The following is a 25,301-nucleotide window of genomic DNA, read 5'->3' on the forward strand; positions in this document are numbered from 1 at the left end:
CAGTTGAAACGAGCTAGAACACACTGCCAGGTGGCAACACAGAATGATTTATAATAGCTAACAAGTGTATTGATAGATAAATAATATTTCAGTTTTGAAAAAAAGCATTTGCATGAGGTTTTGAAGACAACTAGGAAATAAGGAATGTATCCTAAATCCAATAAAAATATCTCAGACTGAAAAGTTTCTGCTTTCTTTCATGCTGCTGTTTAAGTACTGCATGGTTAAATCTATAATATTTTAAGGTCTTCTGTAGCTAAAAGGAAACGTTCAAACTCTCAAAAATGGAGTAATAAAACAGGAAAAGTATAAAGCTGGTAATTTACCATACATCATCAAATACCTTCCCAGTCAATAATGTAGTGGTGTTCATGATTATCTTCTGTTTCATCCACTTTGAGATCCTACTTCATTTTTCCTATATAGATCAGCTGTAAGACTGTAGGTTGTACAGATCGATGTGCTTAAATATCTATATTAAAATAGCTGTTGAGGGTTCTTTGGTTAGATGGAGCTGTTCTGTGTTTTAGGAGACACAGATATAATTGGTAAGGGGTTTGAAACACCATCTTTAAAACTACTTGTTTTATTGTTCTGCAGGACAGGATTGATGAGGTGGAAGAATGGGACTAAAAGGATGCTACACTCTTTCCTGGGGTTGCCACAGCTGAAATAACCTGATATGTTATGGCTTTACATTTATTAGTGCATTTTCTTATTTCTACAGTCACAGTCCTTTCAGACAGCACAAAACCAAAGATAAGCATGAGATCGACCGGATGACGCTCACCGTGGTAAGGATCATGGTGACAGTTGCAGTTACATTCCTGTTGTTTACTAAACTCCCATTTCCTCTAAAAAGTGGAACTATATAGCCTGCTTTCTGAGAAAGCTGTATTTACACATGGAAGAGTTGTTTACAAACACTATCAAAGAATGCTGCTCTCCTATGTGGAGAAGGCAGATCACAGTACTTCTGTAATGAAACCTCTCTTTTTGTACGTCTTTTTTCATAGAATGTGGAGTTACCAGATTCGTTTTCTCCTGAACTAAAATCCCTTTTGGAAGGGCTCCTGCAACGGGATGTTAGCAAGAGACTTGGATGCCAAGGAAGAAGGTAGGTGTTATCTTCTTGGACCACTGCCTTTAAAAATCACTTCTCTGTAAGTGAATGAATTAGCTTCGAGTAAAAGTCAGCTTCCTGTTGTGAGGATTTTGTTTTCTTTAAAAAAATAAAACATTAAAAAGTGCAGTTGCATGGAATTACATTTCATCTTCCTTTGGTTTGTACAAATTTTTGGACAATTCTTGTCATTAAAGACACTTTTTTCTCCACCCAAGTTCTCTGCAATCATGCTCATATCAGATGGTGTTTATATACATTTGATTGCGGATGTTCATATTTTTGTCCCTTTATTGTTTTTTGTTTTTGCCTTATTGGGATGAAGTTGTAATACTTCATTCGGTCATATTAATAGCTAAAATTCATTGCTTGTATTGCAGCTGTCACCACAGCTAGCAATATATAAACATATAACATAAAGGAAAAAAAATACAACAAAACAAGCATGGAAAGCCATGAATACTTCCTTTTCATTTTGGGTTGCCTTTTTCCACATATAAATGTTTCATTTAATGAGTCTAAGGAAAAAACTGTTTTTTTTTTTTTTTTTTTTTTTTTAACTGATCACAAAATACTATTTGCTTCTGCCGTGCTTATCTTGTTTATAGACTGGTTAGCTAAAGACTGGTTATAGACTAGTTAACTAAAATTGTTGTTATCACCTATTTAAACACCCAGTGCATTTCTTCTATGTGACTGGGAAAGAAAACTATGAGAAGAGTAAAGACCTGTTGAGAAATCATTGGCAATGTGTGCTACCTGTAATTAGTAGTGCCTATTGAGGCTGGCTGTAGTTCCAGTGAAGTGCTCTAATCGTTTTTGTATCATGGAGCCCTCCATGATAATGGCCTGTCTGAAATTGCTTTTCATCCTTGGGCCTATCAAGAGCAGTTGTTTACTTTGCCGTAAACCAGGTATAATATCAAATGGAGTAGAGTAAACTTGTTATTTAGAAGTAATGTATGGGATCTGACAATGGAAGAGAACTGTTTGTTGTTAGAAATGATGGAATACCATAGAAAAATGAGGGTGATTGTTTGCCAGAGTTACAGCTTTTTCCAATGTTTCCACATTAAAGTCTTCTCTTTTGTTGTTTACTTAGGAATACTTTTCTTTTTTGAAAGAGAAAGCATTTTACTGATGTTTTCAAGTGATACAAATGCTTGACCTTTGAAAGCTTTAGATTTCTCAAAGATATTTGATTTGAAGGCCCTTTCATTTTGTTGACTTCAGTTACTTTCATTTTGCAGTGCACAAGAAGTAAAAGAACATGCTTTCTTCAAAGGGATTGATTGGCAGCAAGTGTATTTACAAAAGGTAAAGGACTAAGAGAGTAACCATAATTTGCTTGGTAAAGCAGTAAAAAGAAAGTATGCCTGAACAGGTGATGGATAGAAAACTTGTGTATTCCTGTCACCAGAACAGATACTCACTTGCGCGAAAGCACGGAGAATGGTTGATGAAAACTGTTGGGCATTCACTGCTAGAAGTCTTCCTGATCAGTAGTACTAAATTATTATGTTATCGGGGTTAAATGAAAATGTAGTTTCTTCTGCTTGGCTGTCTCAAAAATGCATTATTGTTGTGTTTTTTTTTGTTTGTTTGTTTTGTTCTTTTTTCCGCAGAGTTTTTGCAAAAGCTTTTCCTAAATTAGTGGAGAATTTCTTTATGCTGAAGTTTAATTTCAAATGACGTTCTGTTGCACAGTCCTGTGTACTTTGTGCAAAGAATTAAAAGGCCTTGTATATCTACAGAATGTATTGAAATAATGTCCATTAATTTGTCTGTAATTATGCTGCTTTGAATTTCCAGTATCCTCCACCATTGATCCCTCCCCGGGGTGAAGTAAATGCAGCGGACGCTTTTGATATTGGGTCATTTGATGAAGAGGACACTAAAGGCATTAAGGTATACAACTTTAAACAATATGTAAAGAATGGCAATTTGACTCTTGTACTCATCTCTTCATGTGTGGCATGCCGTTCCTTTGCTTCAGGGGCTACTGAATGTGCAAGGAACTGTTTTCAGGTTTGTAAACTTAGTCCATGCCCTTATGAAGTGGTAGTTTGGGCTGGTTGGCTGTTTTTTGTTGTTGGTGGTGATGTTTTTTACTTGTCAAGTCTTTATTTTTAGTTTGACTGAAGTCTACTTTCCTATCCAAATGTTTATATGATAAAAACAAATATTTCAAATGGCCAGACAAATTCTGGGAAATCCTCCGTTTTCAGGAATACTTAATAGTTTGCAGTTTCAAAAATTGTATCTAGTTCCTGGTATGGGGAGTGAAAAAAAATTGCTGTTCCTAGAACATTGACTTAAATGTACGTTCGGTAGAAATCCTAAATAATTTTGTAATTTCTTACATTCTTAGGGTGATGCTTTTGGGAATCGCAGTAACATTTTTATTGTTGGTGAAGTTCTTTGTTGGATTAGTTACATGTACATCTTGGGTATCAGTAGCAAATGAGAATAGCACATGAAGACAGAATGTATAACGCAGCTCTCAGGCAATGAATTAAGGAGAAAAGATATCCTCTTAACCTGTGTTACTATTTAACATTATCTTCCTGTTGCATATTCCAACTGCAAAACACATTAGGAATGTGAATCCTCTTGATGTTCTGAAGGAGGTCTTTTTTTTTTTCTTTGTTCTTTTTTTAATGCTGGAGAACATGCAGTTGATAATTTGAGAGTTGTCTAGGATTTTTGGAAGTTATTTTTGGAAATTACTGCATTTACAGAATGAGAAGTCTTTTTGAATGCGTTCTTGTACAGTTAGCAGTTGAAACCTTGTACCCACAGTGCTGTATATTATCAGAGGAATGTCCAGTCATCTGAAAAGCTATTTTGGAGAAAAATACTAGTGAAAGCTTGGATAAATTGTGCTAAAACATGTTTTAATAGTGCTTCCTTATGTTCAGACAGTATGGTGGAAAATTCTGGAAATAACAAACTGTATATTAATGTAGCATCTTTGTAAGTTAGAAAAGTAATGAGAGTAAATACGAGGTCCTGATACTATTGAAAAATCTAAGGAAAACCATACAAAGGAAAAAATGAAAACTGGCATTAAAGCTGCTGGCCCATTGCCGACCCATGTGGTACATCCCCTCTCCTGCACCTTCCCCGGGGGCTTTGGGACAGCAGTTGCTTCTCTTAGGTCTGTCCCATTTGCTGCTTTTATCATTCGTTTCCTCAACAGATCAAACTTTATTCTTGTTATTACAGAAGTGAGTCAGGAGAGAAACTAATTGCTGTAAGCTTGATAAGCAAAAAAACATGTGAGCTACTCACTGTGCCTAAAAAAGGAACTTGCCTGTCAGCGTCACCCGCTGTGATTACAGAAGTTGGCATAGAAAGGATTTTACGTGTTTAAAGAGAAATGCAGAGATCCCAAGATGTTCTTTATCCCAGAAAATTTCACATCTTCGGTGTCAGTGTTGGTCTAGCAGGTTACCAGCTCCCTGAAGTTCTGAAACGCTGTAGTCCCAGAATTTGTAAATTCAATTCCAGAAGAACGCCTTGCAAGAAGCCGGGTGGTCTTTGTATTCCTTTAGGATGATCGATCCGATGTTCTCCTCAAGGCTTGTACCTGTCAGTTGTACAGCCAGATCGCTTTGTGTAACCTTTGCTCGGGCTGCCCGTAAGGTAAATCTGTCCTTAGCCACAAGTGGATGGGGACACGGTGCACAGCTGCTGGCCGTGCAGGTTCACAGGGACATCACCACCCCTGGGAGGGGGCTTGGTAACCCCATCCCTCCGACTCAGCTGCCGCCGGGCGTTCCTCAGTGTGACAGCATCGGTGCTGGGTGCTGGGCTCCCCTCGCTACTACTGCAGGTTATATTTACCCCATGGTGCGTCCCGTGACACCCCGAGGGACGCGTGCCCTGGAGGTGGCAGGCTGGGGGGACAGTGGTGGATGGATGTCGCTGCGGCCTGGGGGCTGGCTCTTCCCTTGGCTCAGCGCCGTGAACAAAAGTCCAGTTCTCTGCTGATCGGCGGAAGCTGAAGCAAGTGAGGAGGAGAGTTTTGACCCATCCCCACATGAAAATCTTCAATAATTGTGTATTGAAAACATTGATCGCTTTTTGTGCCGCATCAGAGTGCCTTGTGGCTAAACCCAGAGTACTGCGGTACCAAGCAGTGCCCCTTCGGAAGACCCGGAACTTTGGTCCCTTCAGTGCAATTCAGTGCAAGTACTGTATATAGCTAAGGGTGAAGGGAGAAAGAAGCCAAATAACAGGAAAATAATGAGGTCTGCAGCATTCATTAATGAATTTTAGAGGTTTATTATTAGGAATGTACAATTAAGTTCTGAAAGCATGGAAGGCATCATTGTTTAAAAGGTACTGTTTAATTTAGAGGCCCAATACTGCATAATCTATTTATACTTAATTTGTCATACTGGAATTTTTGTGCAGACAAACTTTTTAATAGTATTAGGCATTTTGTTAACATTGATTATGCAACAAAGTTAAGAATCCGCTACTTGCATTTTAAATAATTACCAAATGTAAAAACTAGAGAACATAATGGGACAAGGTTAAGTAAGGCTTTTAGAGCTTTCAAACCAAACAAGTTTTGAACAGGTGGTTTGTTCTTGCCGTATAAATTAATATCTATGCTTAAATTAATATCTCTGCTTTCTCTTGTTGGCACCTGTTGGTTCTGGTAAGGTTAGAGTTCAGTGCATCTTTTAAAATAATCCTGTTATATGGAAAACTATTAACTTCTGGGGACAAGAATAGTAGAACTTACTAAAATGCTGTTTTTTTATGTTTTTTCTCTTGCAAGCTGCTTGATAGTGACCAGGAATTATATAAGAACTTCCCTCTGGTAATATCGGAGCGTTGGCAGCAAGAAGTAGCAGAAACTGTTTATGATGCAGTAAATGCAGACACAGATAAAATTGAGGCCAGAAAAAGGGCTAAAAATAAGCAGCTTGGCCATGAGGAAGGTAATCTTTCACATACACTTCTCTTCATCTTTTACTGCTAGATAGTAGTAATTCATGTGTTTGAAGTTCCACACAACAGACTCTCATATTACTGTCACTCACCAGTAATTGTTAGAATTCATTTAGTCACTATTGTGTTTCTTAAGATGTTTCTTAATGTTTTGAAATGCTGTACGATGGCATAATGTTTTGGAAAGTCTTTTGTAGTGTCTTATAAAGATTATTATGTACAGCCTTTCATCGTTTTTGTTTATGGTGTGTGCTCAGATAAGGGTATGTGGGATTTGCTATCACTACAAAGAAGACAGGGAATAAAACACGAGGTCCTTCACAGCAAACTTCACTGGTGTGCATGAGAATGTTGCACCGCAAACTCTGAGCTTTGGATAGCAGTACATAATTCTTTTAATAGTAAGCCAGGTTTTAAGAACCAAATTCAGTTCTTAGTTACTCCACTGCAGTCTCATCAGCTCACATAAGATTAAGGCAGAATTGGCTCCGTGTGTGCCTGTGCACACAGAATCCCGATTGCACGCCTGTTGGTAGCACACTGAGTCACACGGTCGGGCTACGTCCTTCGTCAACATAGCACATCTGCAGCATGTTTTTACGCAGTGCCTTGTTTTGCACACTGATGTTTCCTGTTGTTACAGATTATGCACTTGGGAAGGATTGTATCATGCATGGATACATGCTGAAATTGGGGAACCCATTCTTGACTCAGTGGCAACGTCGTTACTTTTACCTCTTCCCAAACAGACTTGAATGGCGAGGAGAAGGAGAGTCACGGGTAAGTGAGGTTACTCCAGGGAGCAGCAGCTTCCAGGGGCGTGAGAGACAGGTGGCTCTGGAGGCAAATCTGAGAATTCATACTCAGATATAACTTCCACGGAAGGAGAATTTCATCTGAGTAATCACCTAGTGGATTTGAGTCACTACTCAAGGAAACTTATCTCAAGTTTTGCTTTAGTTAATGGGTAGCTACATTGCATTGAGGAAGCATAAAATTGTCTTGAGAAACCTGTTTACTTTGTTTTATTGTGCTTTTAAAGTAATTTGGTAGTTCATGGTGTCATTTTTCATTTAGGACCACTGGACTATTTATACAAAAAAACATAAACTGGTAAGGTCATAAATGCTATAGCATTTTATTTCAAAGAAAATGCTATAGTAACCTTAGTTTAGTCCAGCTGTGATCATGTAGTAGGCAGATCACTTGTATGTTTAGTTAAGTAAGGGTTTGGAGTTTTGAAATATTCTCATCTTACGGTCTGTAGGGAAAGCTTTGCTGCAAACTGCTATATATGTTTACTTCTTCATCAGAATATAGTGCTTAAGTATTCCCTTTCAGCTTTTTGGTATAGTCAGTAAGGTGGTCTTTTTTTTTTTTTAAACAGCAGTAACGTTTGGAAAATATATGAAATTATATGCAACTCTCTTGAGGGAAGATAGTGAATATTTTGTATGTAGACACACCTATTGGTAGATTCTTATTTCATACTGTCATTATTGGCTCTTTTAGCTTCTATTTTGTTGTCTCTGTTTAAGTAACCAAGCCCTTTGCTAAATCTCTCTTACCTTATAATCTATTTTTAGTTCACTACTCAGCCTTCAGAAGTAAAGAATGTTTGATATGACAATGCTGTTAAGTTGGTAAATGACAGTTAATGTTCATAACTTCGTTCATGTGTCTAATCCAGAAAAAATTAGCCATTGGTTTTATTTGACGTGCAACAGATTTTTTTCATATCATTTCTCTGCTTTATTTTTGTAAATACTACAGCAAAACCTGTTGACAATGGAACAAATAGTATCTGTTGAAGAAACACAAATTAAAGATAAGAAATGCATCTTACTGAGAATTAAAGGAGGAAAACAGTTTGTCCTGCAGTGTGAGGTAAGACACTTGTTTTTCCATAACTCTTAGTCAGACATTTTACATGTGATAGAACAATAGAGCATTTTTTCAGGACCTCCCATTGTGTGTTGACTAGTGTACTTTATGTAGCAAACCTTAACCTAAGTGAAACTAGGAAGTTCTTATCACGCTCTAGTTCTGAAGGTAGGAAACCTGCAGGTGTGCCACTTTGTGTCATGGATTTCAATGGCATTTGGGCCAAAATGAGCTGAGTTTAATAAGTAAGTAAAAACTTAAAAACTTTTCAACCAACTTGAGCTTCTAAGGCTGTGTTGGCACACGCAACTCACTGCAGCTGGTACATAGTAGTTGATGTGTGTGCAAGGGAGGAAGTACACAAGTCCTCAAAGGATTTGGACCGTCTGTACTTGTTGCTGCTGCTGTGCCTGGCTTTGGCAGGGCGATGGAGAAGCAAAGGGCTGTGTATTTTCAACATCCAGTTATTCATTTCCTCAGGAAATTAAAATAAGTTGCTCTAAGTGCTATCAAAAGGAGAAGACGCTATTGGCAGTTTTACTATGAAGTGCCAAACTACTTCTGTATCTCTTTCAGAGTGACCCAGAATTTGTTCAGTGGAAAAAAGAGCTGACAGAAGCTTTTACTGAGGCACAGAGGTTGCTGCGCCGGGCTCCAAAGTTTCTCAATAAATCTCGCTCAACAGTTGTAGAGCTTTCAAAGCCACCGCTCAGCCACAGGAATAGCAATGGTCTGTAGGAGAACAAAGTTCACTTAGGGAAAGCTACTGTGTGAACATGTTGAGTTTCACAGAATCCTTATGAATTACTTTGTGCAGTCCTGGAAGCGGGACGTGCTTAGGAGAGGAAGAATTAGATGTTTACAGCATGGGATAATGTCAGAACTCTGTCTCTGGAGGTGGTGAAGACTGGAACAATGGCAAGTGAATTCATGCTCCTAGCAGTGGTGGAAACTATCACATGTAGAGGCTGCATATTGCTCCCATGCATTCCTGCACCCTGGCGGTGTCTGGAAACGGTCCGTTACTCTAGAACTACTGATGGAAGGAAGATGCTGTTTTCTCTGCAATACCCTTGTTTGGTGCATACCAAGCCTGGAAACTGAAGTGGTTACTGCTGGCTAGAATTACACCTGTGTGTGATACCGACAAATCCCTCAACTTTGGAAGGAGCTGCAGACTTGCCATGTTGGATAACCTTTAATCTGTCGTGTTGCCATGTTCTTTCCGACCATTACTGCTGACTTTATAATAACCTTTCTCCATACTGCTGATGATCAACAGTGTGACTCTTATGCACTTCGAAGTACTGAATTCTAACTGTCCTGTGGTTTAAATGTTATTGCTACTTCATGGAAACATTGAACTCAAGTTATTCACTTGGTTTGTTGTACTCAGTAATAGTAGCTACCACCGTTTTGCTTCTTCTACGTATATGCAGTACTATAACTGACACAATAGAGTAATAACTGGTGAAGAGGAATTTATGGTAGCTTCATCTAGTGCTCTGTTGTATAAATTGACTATTTTAGCACAGTTTTTAAAGAGCAGATTCCTTTTGACAAGTTTACAGTGAATATAAAGACAGTTCTTTTCCATTTCAGGTCAACTGCACTTTTTAAAAATTAAAAAGAAGTTATTCAAATCCAATGCATTCTAGTGCATGTGCTGGGTTAAGATGTCTGGGTACCTCGGTACGTATTCTGGATCACTCTTCAGTTACGGGACTTGTGGATCCTTGTCTGTTGTACACAAAACATAAGCAAGTGTGTTCTCATGGCATAGCTATCCCAGACTTTCACTGTAGCTGAGCTCTGGAGGTCGTGCTTACATCACATGGCTCGGCTTGCAAAAGGATTTTTAATTTTCTTTTCTAGACAATTCAAAATGTCCACATTGAAAACAGTCTGAGAATACTGAGGATGGAACTTACAAAACGAGCTGATCAAATGTCAGATTTGTATTAATTCTGCTTGAGACATCAGTCATGTCATGTGGAAACTCTTTGCAAAAGTAACGATATAATCCCTAACTGTTAGACAACTTGAAGCATGTGATGTCAGCCTCTCCTGAGTCATTGTGATGTTTTATAAGAGTTCTGTCAGGGCCGAATTTAAGCTTTTTTTCTGATTCTGTAAATGCCTTAGAGAACATTTTCTGCCCAGTTACAGTGGTACAGCTCTCATAGTCCCTGAAGATGGTGAGAACTGCATCTCTGTAAGTGGGAACAGAAGCTGCACCAACAGCATACTCTGTCCACCTGGTGTGCACAGTTTGTCTCGCTTGTGTTGCTAGCAGATAACCACAGAGTTGTAGACTTATGTGCTTTGTAGAAAAATACTACAAATTGGCATAAGTAGGAGAATTGTTTTGAAAGTATTTGTTTATTCTGAACACTCTAGTGATTAAGTTGGATGTATTGCTTCTAAAAGTGAGAGTGGCTTAACTGCATAGCACGTGCTTTCACAAGTGTGCAAACTCTTAGGTACAAGCTGGTGCAGCTTAAAAGGAAAAATGTGTTTTGGGAGATACCCCATGTGAGTCAGGAGATATCTTTTTGCGAGTTTTTCCCATTTATTTTTTGATTTACTCTGTGAAAAGAGTACTGACGTCTCTGTCCTTCTTGCTGGTAAGTGATGTTCAGTGTCTCAGCATCCTCTGTAAGGAGAAGTTGTGGTATTTACTGAAGTTGAAATACAAAATGTCTCGTCTTACTGGTGTTGCCTGTGCACTGGGTGTCATTAAGGTTTTCCTGCAATACCATGCAATGCTTTTATTTTTCTTGTTGATTTGGGAAGAAAACTCCAGTTACGATAAACTCTTCTCTTAGCTCTCTTGTAACTTGTTCATATTTTCTTAGTTCATCACTGGTTCCGTTCTCCTTTTTTAGTTGTTTTCCACAGTTGCTTTTTACGATAGGTCCTTGTTGGCAGAGGTTGGCAGTTCCTGATGCAGCACACCGTAGCTCTGGGCTCCGTAAGGCGGGGTGGATCTGCAGTTGGGAAATGGTGCCTCAAAAACACAGGTATTAGACAAACGAGGGCTGTACATGACTTACAGGAATAGGCGTATTTGAAGGGTAATGGAGTTGGGATGGCCGTAAGACACGCTCGTTAACCTGGGCCTGATTGCCTCATCTGCGTCAGCGGTGGTTGGGGGCTGGCTGGCAGCCGAGTGCCATCAGCAGCACCGCTCCGGAGCGTCGGCCAGGAGTGGGGCCGGGGCAGAAAGTCAGCATTTCTGTCCTGTAGTCTGATTTATTGGTGATGTATAGAAGTTCTGTACTGGTCACTCACACGCGGCCGTGCTGGTACGGGAGGAGGAGAGGTTACCGGAGCAAGAAGCCCGCATGCATTGGCCACGTTATGGCCCCAGCAACAAGGGGAATTCTGTGCTGAAAGATCTGGATCTCGTGGTGTGGGGAGAAATCTGAAATTCAGCCATCCAAAGCATGGTGTGCCGTACTACCCCTAACTGGTCATTCCCGGTCTAGGTACTAAATTCTCCAAAGGTTTTTCTTGGACAAAGTTGCTTGATGGTCTTATTTTTGATGAGGGTCTTCAGGTGTACGCGTAGAAGATCTTGTTGAACACTGAGAAAGTAAGGCACAGCATTAATTTATGCATGTTGACCACATTGGTATGGCTTTTTTTAAAGTTCAGGGAAGTAAAGATAAAAGAAATTAGAGCTTCAGGCATCAACAGAACCAAGTGAATGATTAAGCACAGATTTTTAAACAAATCTTCTGAAAGTCCTATAAAAAATGCTTCTGTACTGAAGATTTATGCATGTAGGGAAATTGTTTCTTACATTTCAAAATAGAAAACGAGATGCTAGATAAAGCCATATCGAATACTCCCCTGATGTATCCACATGCTGTCTGTGTTGCAGGGATTATTTTCTAGTTATACTTTGTGTCCGATGTATGAGCTGAACAATGCAGGAAGACTAGATCCTGGAAAGCAAGTGCGTGGATGACATGATTGTCGAAAGATGTGTGATTTCTGTGGGAGCTGGACTCAGGGGCTTCGCAGTAACTTCCAGAAGAGCTGGGGCTCTGTTCTTTGTTCTTTTCTATTCCTTTTTTTTTTTTTCTCTGCCCACTGTGAGGTAGGGTGGTGGCATTTCTGATGTGTGGGACTTGCTGTAATTTAATGGTTCATTTAAAGATGGGGTTACAGCAAAATCTTGCCAGGTTCAGACTTTGATGAATTGAAATTTAAGTGCAGGAGAAGCACCCCACCAGTTATTTGGGCTGCAGGCAGCGTGTCCCCAGGGGCACGAGCACGGTAGGTGCTGCCAAGTGTTCCCAGTTCCCTGCGTGCCAGCTGAGATGTCCCGTCATTGCCGGCGTAAATTTGGCAATTCTGTTGTTCGAATTTGGTGATTATTTTGCATACTTATGCAACTGTTAAAGGAACGTATTTATATAAAATCCTTCATTCAGCTGCAGGCTATCCACTTCCCTAAGTTTTACAGCCTCTTGATGTTATTTATGCCCGAGCTTTGCTCCGGTGAGGTCTAAGGCTGCAGTCCTGTTGCGCCACTTGGGGATGAGTCTGGTGGCGCAGATCTGGAGCCGATCCAGTTTGGCTGATGTTACCGGTGTGGTGCCCCCGCCGGGCTCTGGAGCAAAGGCTCTGAGCGCGCTGGTGGCCGCGGGACGTGGCTGGGGAGCGTGGGCAGCGCTGTGCTGTGTGGTGCAGGCGTCCGCACCCAGAGCTGGGACGCGTGCTTCTGGTCAGACGTCCCTCGAGTCCAGCAGCTCTCCTTCAGAAAAGCAGCAGCAGTTTTCTTCTCCTCCTTCTGCTGACGTGGAAAAAAAGTGAATGGGATCACCAGGCTGGGTTTGGTTTTAAAATAAATGCGGGTGTTTGCAGTCCAGTGTTTAGATAATAGAAGTATTGTGAATTTGGTGCTAAACAGATCCGAGTTGTGGCGCTGGTGATGCTGGCGTGGCTCTGCAGCTCGGCTCTGCGGCTCGTGTCCGTGGGAGTGATGAGCTGTGTGCTGCACAGAGTTACTGTGGGGCTTCGGTCTCAGGTGGCAGGGAATGTGTTCGGGGAAAGGGGAGTCCCTGGAGCTCTGCGCGTTGCTCTTTTCCTGGCAGCTGATCAGTTTAAGGACTAGATTCTTCCTGAATATCACTTACCTGTCTGTGTACCAAATCCATACTGCTTTTACTGTTCCCCACGCAGCAGATGGCAATGACACAGTTACTTTAACTCTGAAATGCTCACACTTTAAATATATATGGAGGAAGGACTATTTTGAAGTGTACAGTAGAAAGTAAATAGTTCTAGTTGTGTTGATTAATATAAGGAATGAGTCAGTTCTACAAAGGAAAAACCTGAAAAACGTATTTTGAAAAAGCATAGTATTAATTTTAATATTGTAAAAAAAAAAAAGGAAAATATCTAAAATATACAGAGAACATATGTATATCCAAATGTCTGAGGAATTTCAAGATAATCTACTTTTGTTTTCTGTTGATTTCTATTCCATGGTGTACATATTGTGTGGATTGAACATTGGCTGTTTTAATACTATTGTTAAATTGTATTTTTATTTTGTGTTAAACTAATCATCACAGACTCAGCTTTATTTTGTTTATGTAAAGGTTGCTATGCTATGTAGGTATAAAACCAAGAATTCTATTTTAACAAAAAAGCATTTTATATTATTTATTAAATACATGTTTCTCCAACTTCTGACATTCCACAGAATTTCTGCTCCATATATGTATAGCTTGTCTGAAGAAACGGCAGTTCCTTTCAAACAGGATCAGTCAGCTTTATTCTGTTTTTCATAATAAAATTGAAATAGTTTCAGTCTGTCCAAGTAACCCGTCTGTTACAGGCATACAGAATTTCTTGCGTTGTCAGGACCATCTCTAGGTGCAATGGCTTATGAATGCAGAAACGTCTGAAAAATCCTTGCAAATAACCCCTCGGTTTGGGAGCTATAAATCCCCCTTTATTCCTCAGTGCTCTGGTGAGTGACGTTTTGTGCACATTCTGCGGTGGGTGGAACAAGAATTAATGGCCTTAAATCGGGGCAGGGAAGAGTCAGCGCAGATATTTAAAACGCTCTTTAATTGTGAAGTTAATGAACTAATGGAAAGGGAGCCCGGAGAGGCTGTAGAACTTGAGCACCGGGATGGGGCAGGAAGCCATCAGCTCGGAGCCGTTTGTGTCGAGCAGCTACTGCGGAGCGGTTGGGTTGTAGGGCAGGGATGGGCGAGCTGGCGTCTGGCAGAGGTGGTCGTGGGATTTGCTGGGGTGGTCCCTGTGGGCAGCAGCCCCGGAGGTCCCCAGGGAGCAGCTCACCTGGGGCTCCTGAGCCACAGTCGGAGCACGCGAGTGATTTGGGGCAGTGCCGGAGCTCAGCCGGCCAAAAACATGTGCTGGAGCGCTGCTGCGGATCCGTAGGTAACAAAGCCAGACACCCCTTCCCAGGCAGGGTACGAAAATAGCACTAAATTCATCAGATAACTCATTTGCTAAAAATAATTCTGCTTTCCCATCGTGGTCTCTGCGGTTTGAGGAGTACATTTAGGCGTCGAAGTACGCGCTGTTAACTTCCACCCGTCGTGGCGCTTGGAGCAGGTCCCTGTTTGGGTTTAACGACGGCATCTCGAGGGTGAGCTGTTGTGCGTCTGTCTTGCTGGCGAAGCCGCCTCCTCGCTGACACACGGCGTTGGTGCCGGGGGGACCCGCAGCAGGACAAGGGGGCTGCTCTCCCCCACCCTGGCTCTTGCCCTGCTTCCCCCTTCTCACCCGGTCCCCCCTGGTTCCTGCGTTGGGACGGGAGCGCTCGCACTGCGCTGCTCTGCCCGCGGAGCTCGCACGGGGCAGCTGCCGCGGACTTGGCAGGTGCCAAAGCCATGTGCCGTTAGGAAACCTGAGGACGGACTCAGAAAGCAGGCTGGGAGTTCCTGGGATCGGTGTAACTCGCTGCATTGCCAGACTGGAAAAGGAGGCGGACGCGGGCTGTAGCTGCCGATCGGTGCAGGAGGCTTTCCGGCCGTGACGGGCTTCTTTGTGTTGAGGACAGGGAGAGAGCAGGTGAGACAACAAACAAATGGGTCTGAAAAACAGAATAAAGTGAGAGTGTCCTATGAGAGGTGTTTTCATGAGCACTGTTTCAGTGACTAAATTCAGTCCTTCAAAAAAAAGGAGCAGATTCACATGAATAGCTACTAGTGATTTAAAGAAATATATTGAAAGAGAACCTGTTTTCAATGTGTAATTTAATGGTAAGAAAAGCCAGTATCTGTAAATAACTTTAGATATTGTATCTATGAGAATCATCATTTGTTTTATGTACTTGGCTCTTTTCATATTTATTGTGCAGAGGAGGGTTTGCCCCTTGCTGGTATATACTACTGCACGTGTGAGGTAGTACTTTTCACAGAGACTATGTTCAGAGTTTACAGTCCTCCGCAACTTGTGATGTGCCACACTTAGTTAATTCTGCCATTATTTTTTTAAAGGATTATTTTGGAACAGCTAAGCTGCTTTTGTGTGTTGGTCAACTGCTCTCATACAAAGAGAACCCCAATAAAAAATGTCATTTGAGTGTGTGCTGCCGCTTGGTCCTTTCCCGTCTCGTGGCTGTTCCCGGACCCTCCGTGGAGCTGAACCGAGGTGACCGCAGTTCTTCCCGACAAACAGCCTAGGGGTGGAAAAAGGTGGGAAGAGTTTAGGAAGCACCATGTCGTGGTGAGAGCCTTGGGCACGGGGTTTGCACGTTGCACACGACAGGGCACGGTGGCAGCTCTGCTGCACCCTGTGCCTGCTGCTGCCCGGCCCCCCCCAGAGAGACCCGGTGCCTTTGATGGATTTCTCTGAATTTTTCTTCAGACCTGTGCCTCTGTTTCCCACAGCATCCCCATCACAGAGGTGAATCCCTTAGCTGACCAGAGAAGACATCACTCGCAGGCACAGTATTTTTTCAGGCTTTTTCCACAAGGCGCTGCTCCACAGGGTGGGAGGCAGCAGGTCCTGCATGTGAGGGTCCCCGATGCTCCCCCAGCCACCGTCTGGGGGGCTCTGAGCGTGATCCTCAGCTCAGGTGTGCTGCAGCAGCCTGAAAACCCATCCTGTGGCCCCCAGGAACCCCTGGGCACAGCATTGGGATGTGTCAGCAGTGCCGGGGTGCCCCTGCCCCGGGGAGCTGGGGCTGTGGGGCCGCTCTCGCTGTGGGCACGGGGAGACTGAAATCCTGGGGCTCCCCACGGCCCCCGGCCACCAGGGCTCCCTGCGCCTCCCTGGGTGCCCCAGGGCTGGGCACTTTGGTGTCAGCACCGCAGTGGCATAGAGCGGGGCCAGGCGGGCGCGGAGAGGTGTGCGGGGTGGGCGCAGTGGGGTCGGCAGGGCCCCACGCTGCCCCCCTCGCTTCTCCCAGCCGAGGCCCCGGTGCCACCAGCCGCCTCGCCGGGGTATTTTTAGCAGTGACATGTGTCACCTCAGCTGCCACCGCGGCGAGGGGCGGAGGGGGAGGCGCAGGCAGCAGCCCCACCGCCACGCCTGCTGCTGCTGCCTTTGCTCTCCGGCTCGCTGGGGTCCAGCACCGCGGCAGCGCCCGGTGCCACCGGCGTGGACCAGCAGCCCCCGCACCCCCGGCACCACACGCAGGTAACGGGCACCCCGCGGGGTGGTCTTCGGGGGCGGGGGGCAGGTCAGGGCCCAAATGGAGCGTTTTGGCCATGCTTTCAGCCCAACGCTGGGCCCCTCGGTGGGGAGGGCTATTTTTAGGTGGGAATGAAGGGCGATAGCAGCAGCCCCGGCTCCGGGGGCGGCTTCCAGCAGCCGGTCTGTGCCGGAGGGCTGCGGTGGGAGCGGGGATGGGGACGGGGATGGGGCGCTCCCTGTCCTGTGCTGGAGGGTGGTGGGGACCCCTCGGTGGCCTCAGCTCCCACCAGGTCCTGGGAGGCAGGGGGGTGGGAGCGAGCCCCCCCGGGCAGCTCCAGTTTGGGGACCAGACCCACGTGGCTGTGGCCCAAGTGGGGCCGCATCCTGAGCCCCAGCTTGGGGAGAAAAAGAGGTGTTGATGGTGGTCCTGACCCTGGTTCGTGGGCTTGGTTGAGGCACATCCCCCTCTGTGCCTAAGTTTCGCCATGGATCCAGTTGTGGCCCACAGGCACGGGGTCCCTGCTGGGGGCACCGTGTGGGCTGGGGGCTCCACACCGCACAGTGAGGGGCTGCTCCCCCCATGGCTGCAGGGCCCTGCTGTGGGGTCGGTCTGGGGGCAGCACCAGTCCCCAGGGGGTCTGTGGGGCAGGTGGCAGCCGGGACACGTGGCGCCCAGGGCGGTCGCCCAAGAAGGCAAATGACATTCCTCAGCCGGGCTCCTGGGCCGCTCCAGCGCTCCTGCCCTTTACTGTACAAGGCGACGCGGGCCCGGCGAGCCCCGGCCCGCTCGGTGCCTGAATGATCCCGACAGGTGAAGCCGGGATCAGCCCTAAGCGGGGCACGGGCACGGTTGCACCCTGCGCCGCCCCGGTGTCACCGCCACCCGTGACGCCGCCTCCCGGCACCCCCTGGCCCTGCTCCACGCCGGGGCCAGAGGCGGCTGCACGTGGCCGTGCGCTCCCCGGGGCTGTTAAATGACCCGGACCCTCCATGGCCGCTGCCAGGCTCCTGTCTCTGTGCCCGCCGGGACTGGTGATGTCCCAGGAGGGTCCCCCCCCGGCCCAGGCACGGCCCCGGGTGGTGGGCACCCCTCGCTAACTCTCTCCTCTCTCTCCACCTGGCTCTCCGTAAGGCACCGTCCGGTCTCGCTGCCGCCATGGCCATCTCCTCGCGCCTCGCGCTCTGGGAGCAGAAGGGAAGTGTTGGCTGGGGCCGGCGGGAGGGGACGCCCCGCAGCCAGCCACGTCCCCCTGCCCCTGCCCTGCACGTCGCTGAGCTCACGCTGCTTCCAAGCCTTCCAGCTCGGGGCACTTCGCAGCCTGAATTTTCCGTTCTGAGCAATTCCCCTGCTGCTGGCGGCTCTCTGCAGGGCTGAGTCTCGGGGGAGCCTGCAGGGTTTGGTGCTGGGTGCTGCTGCTGCGTGGTGGCATAGCAGAAGGCAAGCAGCTTGGGAAGCCCTGTGCTGCGAGGGGCTGGGGTCGGGGCCAGCACGGAGGGCCCTGCGGGTCCGCACGCTGTCAGCAGCTCCTTGGCGCCCTGCAGCCCACCCTGGGTGGCCAGGCTGGAGCTGCCATGCCCTCAGCAGCACGAGGGGCTTTTCTTCCCAGCACTTGGCCTCCTGTTGGGTGCAGCATCCCCGTGCCAGCCTGGGGGTCTCGCTGGCAACCTGCACAACTCCTGCACGGGCAGAGCGGGGCTCGGTGCTCGGCTCAGCTGCCCCCGCACGCTCGTGCCGCTGATGTCCCCGCGGGGCTGGCTGGGCTGGGGCGCGTGTCCCTGCGCTGCCCCCGTAACCCAGCTTCTGCTCCTGCAAACAGATCCGGGAGGAAGACCGGGCCCCCCCGCCATCTGCACCCCCCCTGCTCCTCTCTGTCATTCCTGGGGGGTTCATCAAGCAGCTCGTCCGCGAGACCGAGAAGGAGTCCAAGGAGGCGAGACTGAAGAAGAAAGCCAAGGCCACTGTGAAAGAGGATGTGAGTACCGAGCAAATCATGCCCTGCCCTGCGCGCCCTCCCTGCAGCACTCGGGTGGCCAGCTGCCCTGGTGTCACCTCTCGGGGCTGCACTGGTGTCACCCCTCGGGGCTCAGATGGGGAGATTCAGGCTCGCAGTGCACTGCACAGGTGTGTGCATGCCCCCTGGCCGGGCCGGATCCTGCTCCTTCCCTGTCGGACCCAGGCTCCTCTCCTTCTCTTGGCAGCCCCCGGGGGAGGCCGGCGGGGCCCGCACCGGGGACACCCCAACTGCTGGAGGAGCCGCGGCCAGCAAGGGGCAGCCGCTGCAGAACGGGCTGCACGCGGAGGAGCAGGGGGGCGACGGAGCCCCGGCCCCCCCAAACACGGTGCTGCCACCCGGGAGGGCTGCACCGGGCCCTGGCCCCTGCAAAGCCCCGGCCCCCACACCCAGCCCCGCAGCGGCCATCCCCAGACCAGCGGAGACCCCTCACCCGGGGGCTCCCGAGGCAGCAAAGCCGCTGTCGTGCCCTGAAAAGAGCCCCAAGGACGCCCACCCAGGGGGGAGCCCCCAAGCTCCAGCCCCTGCGCCCAGCAAGGGCCCCCAGAGCTGCAGCAAAGGCCCGGTGAAGGAGGGGGACGCGCTCAAGGGGAAGGGTCCTGAGGGCAGCAAGAAGGAGAAGGGGGCACCTGAGGGCAGCAAGGAGAAGGGGGCACCTGAGAGCAGCAAGAAGAAGGGGGGACCTGCGATCCGCGAGGGGCCCGCAGCCAAGGGGAGGACCAAGAGGGAGCTGGTGCTGGCCAAGAAGGAGCCGGAGAAGATGAAGAAGGATGCAGGAGGTGGCAAGAAGGAGCTGAGGGAAATTAAAGAGCCTGGAAAAACTACAAACATGTCTGAGGGACCTAAGGGGGAGCCGGGAGGCATCCAAGGAAAGCCAGAAGATGTGGCAAAGGAGGAGGCAGGGAAGGCAAAAGAAAAGTCAGGGAAGAGTAAAGAGGCACCAGAAAGAAGTAAGGAGGCACCGGGAGACGGCAGAGAAGCAAGCATGGAGAGCAAAGAGGAGACAGCAGACAGCGCAGACCAGGACCAGGTAATGCTTCTGCAGCTGTTGTCCCGTGTCGGGGGTGCGGGTGCAGTTTTGTGCAGCTCCTCCCATTCGTGTGCCCTCGGCTGGGGGCTGTGGGGGAGGCAGGAGGGCAGAGGGGGGCAGTGCTATCGGCTGGAAGTGTTTCTGTGGATGGGGGACGCAGTTTTTCCTGCTCAGTTTCCTGCCTGTTCCTGCACATTTCCCCTCTCTCCACCCCGCAGGCTCCGAGGGACGTTTGGTATGAGGCGGAGAAGGTCTGGCTCCTCCAGCGGGACGGCTTCACGCTCGGTAACTCGCCGTGCTCTGCCTTCGCCTTCCTGCGGCCAACTCCAGAGGGACTTTGGGGTCTGGCCGTGGGACGGGAGCCGGGTGGCCCCTTGGCAGTCCCAGCACCCCGGCTCTGCCCCGTGCTGCCTGGACAGGGCCCACGGGCTCACGCTCGTCTCGTTGCAGCCACGCAGCTGAAGCCGGACGTGGGGACGCCGGAGCTGCCGGCGGGCAGGGTGAGGGTGCGCCTGGAGGCGGACGGCGGCGTGGTTGAGGTGGATGAGGACAGCGTGCAGCGGGTGAGCCCGGCCTTCGGCCTCTGCAGGGGCTGGCACGGGGCTGGGAGCCCCGTCCGCAGCACCAGGCACGGGGCAGGATACGACCACGGAGGCCGCCGTCCTGCTGATGGGGTGGCGAGGGCACGGTGCCGGTGGCCACCAGGGCGGTGGCCCCGGTCGCCGGCTGCTCCCCGACGGCTCTGGCCCCTTCCCTACAGAGCAACCCCCCCGGCCTGGACTTGGCCGAGGACCTGGCCGCCCTCATCAGCCTCAACGAGTGCAGCGCCCTCAACACGCTGCGCCACCGGCTCGGCGCCCAGCTCCCCTACACGTACGCCGGGCCCAGCCTGCTGGCCCTCGGGGGGGGGCCCAACGCCGCCAGCCGGGCGGCGAAGGTGAGGAGGGGACCGCGGGGGGTCCGCATCCCTCGGGGGGCTCCCCCGGTGCCGCCGCTCGGGTGGGGGGGCTGTGATGGGAAGCGGGCACCGATCCCCCCCCCACCCCCCCGGGACGGCGGTGGAGGAGCCGGGAGCTCCGGTACCGGCAGAGGGCACCGTGGCACCGCCGCAGCCGCACGGCCGGGGGGCTGCGGGGGGTGTGCGGGGCTGGGGATGCTCCGGGGGGGGTGTGGGGCCGGGGTGATGCGGGGTGTGCGGGGCTGGGGGTCCTCCGGGAGGTGTATGGGGTCGGGGGTGCTCGGGGATGCACCGCTGCCAGCCCAGAAGTTCTCCCAGCGCCCAGGAGCAAAGCTCTGCCTTGCTGTCACTGCAGCCGGGAGCAGGCTGGGGGAGCTGGGGGTCGGGTCAGGGTGCAGTGCCTGCGGTGCATGGGGAGTCTCAGGGGGGTCCTGTACCCTGGGGAGAAACCATTGCCCCCCCATGCGAAACGCCTCCATGCCTCCGTCCCCAAGAAGCCCCCTGAGTGCTGTGCTGGATGATCCCTCCCATGCTCTCCTTCCATGCAGATGGTGAAGGGCCGGCGGGACGGGATGGCCCCGCACCTCTGCTCCATGGCGCAGCGAGCCTACAGGACCCTGCTCATGCAGCGGCAGGACCAGGCCATCGTGCCCCTGGGGCGCAGCGGAGCGGGGAGGACGGCGTGCTGCCAGGGCGCCCTGGAGTACCTGGTGGGCACAGCGGGCAGCGTGGACGGCACGGTCTCAGGTACGGGGCCGGTGGGCAGGTGACCCCCAGGGTTGCATGTGCCCTTTGCCTCCCAGAGCCTCCAGATTTGCTATTTTGATAAACACCAGAGTAAGCACCAGAAGGGAATTACTTGCCTGCTATGGGCAGCACTTCTCCCCTCTGATCAAATTACCGATGACGTGAGGGGAAGCGCTGTTAAGCAATCAGCTGGAGAGCAGCTCTGGGCTTCGAGGTCTGGGCGAGCTGCGGGTGCGGCACGCTCTTGCCAAGGGCTGACGAAGGCACATCCCCTCCTGCCGGCACAAGTGCTGCCACGGGGCAGGACGGGCCGCTGGTGTGTGCGGGTAGAGCTGGGGGTGCAGCCAGGAGGAGAAGCTGCCCCGGGCGCCTGCTCAGCGTCTGCCGGTGCTGGGTTTCAGTGGAGAAGATCCAGGCGATGTTCACAGTCCTGGGAGCCTTCGGGTCAGTGACCACCAGCCACAGCAGCAGCTCCACGCGCTTCTCCATGGTCCTCTCGCTGGATTTCAGCGCCACCGGCCGGATAACTGCCGCTCACCTCCAGGTACCCCCGGGTCCCGCTGCCTGCTGAATCCAGCAGGGACGGGGACAGACCCAGTGCCGCACGTCATGGTGAACCCAGGAGAGAGCTGCTGTGGTGCCGGGGGGGGGGGGAGGAGGAGCGGTGCTCTGCTCTGCTTCTTCTGCACCAAGGGTGCCCCCAGATCACGCTGAGCAGGAGCGCTGCTAGAGGCTTCGCTGGGTCCCCATCACCAGCCACCCCCTCCACTTAAGGGAGCACAGAACAGGGGCAAAGTCAAGTATTTATGAAGTACTTACATAGGGGCTTTTATTGCCATCGTGGCTGTTGCACAGAGCTGCTTCACAGGGCTGCCCCCAGGCCTGCTCTGGAGGAGGAGAGGGCTTGACACACACAGGCTGCGGCATCCCTGCCAGGGCCACTGTGTTGTCCGGGCCTCTGGAGGCAGGGAGAACCACGGGTGGTGCACGTTTGCTGCCAGAGTTTTGCCCCTTGACACATGCCCGGGGTGCTCCTGCCTGCACGACCCACTGTGCACAGCCCCGGGTGGCCGGAGCACTCCCCAGGGCCACCCACAGCCCTGCAAGTAGGAGCCCGGCGCTTCCTCAGTAGCTCCTGGTGCCATCTCCCCACCCCTGGGTGCCGCTGTCCCCCCCTGTCCCCTGCGTGCCTGGCTTGCCTGGACACCCTGCCTGCACCGAGCCCCCCGTGCTGGGGACTGGGGCTGGGGGCTGCCACTGACGCCTGCCTCTGTTTCCCCACAGACCATGCTGCTGGAGAGGGGCCGAGTCGCCCGGCAGCCCCTCGGGGAAAGCAACTTCAACGTCTTCCCTCTGATGCTGGCGGGCCTGGATGCGGCGCAGAGGTGAGCGTGCTGCCGTGGGGCCGGGCTGGGCGCCCCGTGGGGCTGCGGGGGTGCAGGGGCTGTGCGAGCCCAGCACCTCGGGGTGCCCCTGGGACACTGGGTGCTGGTGCGCTTGGCTACGGCTCATGAAAGCAATTCCTCCTGGCTGGAGCTGCTCATGGCACTGGGCTGCTCTGCTCCTTGCCTCTCTGCACAGCTGCACACCCCTCCACAAGGGGTTCCCCTATTATATATACTCACGTTTGCTCCAAAAATGTGTTTTCTGAGACTTCCCCTGTGATAAAGAGATTCTGAAGGTGGTCATGTTAGTGACGCTGTAGGGATTTTTAGAAATTAATGTTTGATAGATTTTACAGATTTTCTAGAATGCAGGAGCATTTTCTGTGCTCCCTCTCTTCACTAAAACTACAATTGGGCTAAGGCTGTGTTTCCAAATACCTTCCCCTGCACCGAGCTCTGCGCGGGGGCTCCTGGCGTGGCTCAGAGCACACCACATGGCACCAAGCAGGGCTAAGTTCTTGTTTTCCCTAACCCCTTCCAGGACCACGCTGCACTTGCACCAGGTGGCTGAGAGCAACTCCTTTGGGATCAAGCCGTTCTCAAAGGTAGGGAGCAATGACGGAGCCGCCTGCCCCCCTGCTCGTGTCCCTCTGTGCCCAGCTGCTGGGTCACCCCTGCAGCTCCCCAGGGCGCACTGGCTGCAGGGTGCTGCAGCACACGTCCTCGTGTCCCAGTAGAGGCTGTGCCATGGTCCTTGGCCTCTGGGTGATGCGAGGTGGAGCTGCATGGTGGGAGGGGAGCAGGGAATGGGATGGGTTGGCAGAGCAGCAATTGCAGTGGTTTTGGACAGCCTCGTCCAGCCGGGGGGGACACAGAGGGAATGCGTAATTCCTGATCTTTCCTGTGGCAGCTGCCCTGGGGGGCTGAAGGCCTCCTTTGGAGAGCTCAGATTGCTAATTTTAGGGGCTAAAAAGGTGGCGTTTGATTTCCAGAACCAGCTCCTTATTAGTCTGAGCCGTTTGCAAGGGTTAGGCAGATTGCCAATGAGCCAAAGCACCGGGATGAATTGCAGCAGTCTGCGGTTATGTCACCAATCGATGAGTTCAATATTCAGTCTTCTTTAGGCATCTCCAGCCCGCGGGCCACACGAAGTGGCTGCTGCAGTGGCTCCCACCGAGGGCATGGCGAGACCCTGAGGTCCTCGTGCTGCTGGTGCCACAGGAAAGCAGGCAGATTTGTGTTCAGAGATGGGGTTTTACGCCATTCTCTGAAACAGCAGCTCCCCGCCACCGGTCCCTGTCCCCCACGGCACACACATGTCCCTGGGCAGCCAGGCTCGGCAGTGTGGCTTTGGAAGGGCTCAGAGCATCCTGCGCCAGGGCGAGCAGATGGCACCTTGGGGCCACCTGGCCGAGAGCCTGGTCCCTTCCTGGGGCAGGGTCACCTTGGCCGGAGCCAGCGGGGTCATCCCGGCACAAGGGAAGGACAAAGTGCTCCACACCTCCCAGCTGAGTGGGGCCAGGCTGGCTTTTGTTGTTTTAGGTTGGGATACGTTTCCTTGAAATGCCATTTTCCTTTCTGATCTCCGCTCTGGATTTTTAAACTGAAAATCCAATTGGCGGCTTCCCAGCCTTTGTCCTCGTGGCTTGTGGGGATAACTCTGCGCCGACTGATCCCCTGCCATGACACTGGTGTCTCAAGTACTTGGGGTGTTTGAGTCTGGAGGAATTGTGGGCTCAGCTGGGTTCCCTCATTAGCAGCCGCCTCCTGGGCCCCTGCAGGAGGAGAAATCCTTCGGATGAGGCGGTCTGGCCGTGCCGAGGCGGGGACGCTGCCTGCTGGACCCGTGTGCTGTGTCTCGCCTCGGGGCTGCATGTCTGCAGTGACAGTCCTCAGCTTGGGGGGGGTGGGGGGGGGGAAGCCTAACCTTGCTGAGGGGCTGCACCTGCAAAAAATAAAAAAAAAAAATAAAGAAAAAATCATGTCAGCCAGGACACAGGGAGCTCCTCTGCCTGGCTGGGGGTGCCCAGATGCTATTTTTCCATAATCCAACCCAAATAACCCTCTGATGGTGCAGAGCAGAGTACCCCATCCCCGTGCCACCCCGTGATGCTCCCAGTGATGCTCCCCCTCCTGTTCCCTTCCTCCCGCAGCCCGAGGAGAAGCAGAGAGCCTCGGCAGCGTTCGCCCAGCTCCAGGCTGCCATGGGTGTGCTGGGCATCACGGCGGAGGAGCAGGCGGCCGTGTGGCACGTGCTGGCCGGCATCTACCACCTGGGAGCCGCTGGGGCCTGCAAAGGTAAGGGGGGCTCGTGCCTTATTTCCCTGTACCCCTCATTGGGGCCTGGGATCAGGGGTGGGAGACGGAGCAGGTCCCGGCGTGCTGGGGTCTTGCTGGTGCGTTGCACCCCGGAGGTGATGAGGCACGGTGCTCGCAGGAGGGCTGCTGCACAAGAGCTCTTCTCGCACGCTTCGGGCTGGGGCGATGCCGTGTGCTGCTCCGGGGCGGTCAGGAGCGGGGCTGTCCCGTGGCTGCCAGCAAACAGGACGGGGTCTGCGAG

General features: G+C 50.7%; 2 protein-coding genes across 2 annotated transcripts in view; both read left to right on the plus strand.

Annotated features, from left to right (window-relative positions):
• GRK3 (G protein-coupled receptor kinase 3) overlaps positions 1-15,292 on the plus strand; it is a 69,920-nt gene extending 54,628 nt beyond the window's left edge. Inside the window, exons 14-22 of the mRNA XM_040577286.1 lie at positions 728-794; positions 1,017-1,117; positions 2,374-2,440; positions 2,936-3,031; positions 5,919-6,081; positions 6,735-6,871; positions 7,865-7,978; positions 8,552-12,681; positions 12,719-15,292. Of these exons, the coding sequence (XP_040433220.1) occupies positions 728-794; positions 1,017-1,117; positions 2,374-2,440; positions 2,936-3,031; positions 5,919-6,081; positions 6,735-6,871; positions 7,865-7,978; positions 8,552-8,713 (907 nt within the window). The 3' untranslated portion in view covers positions 8,714-12,681; positions 12,719-15,292. The remainder of the gene's footprint in view (positions 1-727; positions 795-1,016; positions 1,118-2,373; positions 2,441-2,935; positions 3,032-5,918; positions 6,082-6,734; positions 6,872-7,864; positions 7,979-8,551; positions 12,682-12,718) is intronic.
• A 2,473-nt stretch (positions 15,293-17,765) lies between these two features.
• The window catches only part of MYO18B (myosin XVIIIB), a 61,458-nt gene continuing 53,922 nt past the window's right edge, over positions 17,766-25,301 (plus strand). Inside the window, exons 1-11 of the mRNA XM_040577584.1 lie at positions 17,766-17,810; positions 18,427-18,582; positions 18,809-19,651; positions 19,870-19,936; positions 20,102-20,214; positions 20,412-20,588; positions 21,158-21,356; positions 21,758-21,900; positions 22,641-22,741; positions 23,283-23,346; positions 24,895-25,039. Coding sequence (XP_040433518.1) covers positions 17,766-17,810; positions 18,427-18,582; positions 18,809-19,651; positions 19,870-19,936; positions 20,102-20,214; positions 20,412-20,588; positions 21,158-21,356; positions 21,758-21,900; positions 22,641-22,741; positions 23,283-23,346; positions 24,895-25,039 — 2,053 coding nt within the window. The remainder of the gene's footprint in view (positions 17,811-18,426; positions 18,583-18,808; positions 19,652-19,869; positions 19,937-20,101; positions 20,215-20,411; positions 20,589-21,157; positions 21,357-21,757; positions 21,901-22,640; positions 22,742-23,282; positions 23,347-24,894; positions 25,040-25,301) is intronic.

Source organism: Cygnus olor, chromosome 17, assembly GCF_009769625.2.
Source record: "Cygnus olor isolate bCygOlo1 chromosome 17, bCygOlo1.pri.v2, whole genome shotgun sequence".
Taxonomy (NCBI): Eukaryota; Metazoa; Chordata; class Aves; order Anseriformes; family Anatidae; genus Cygnus; species Cygnus olor.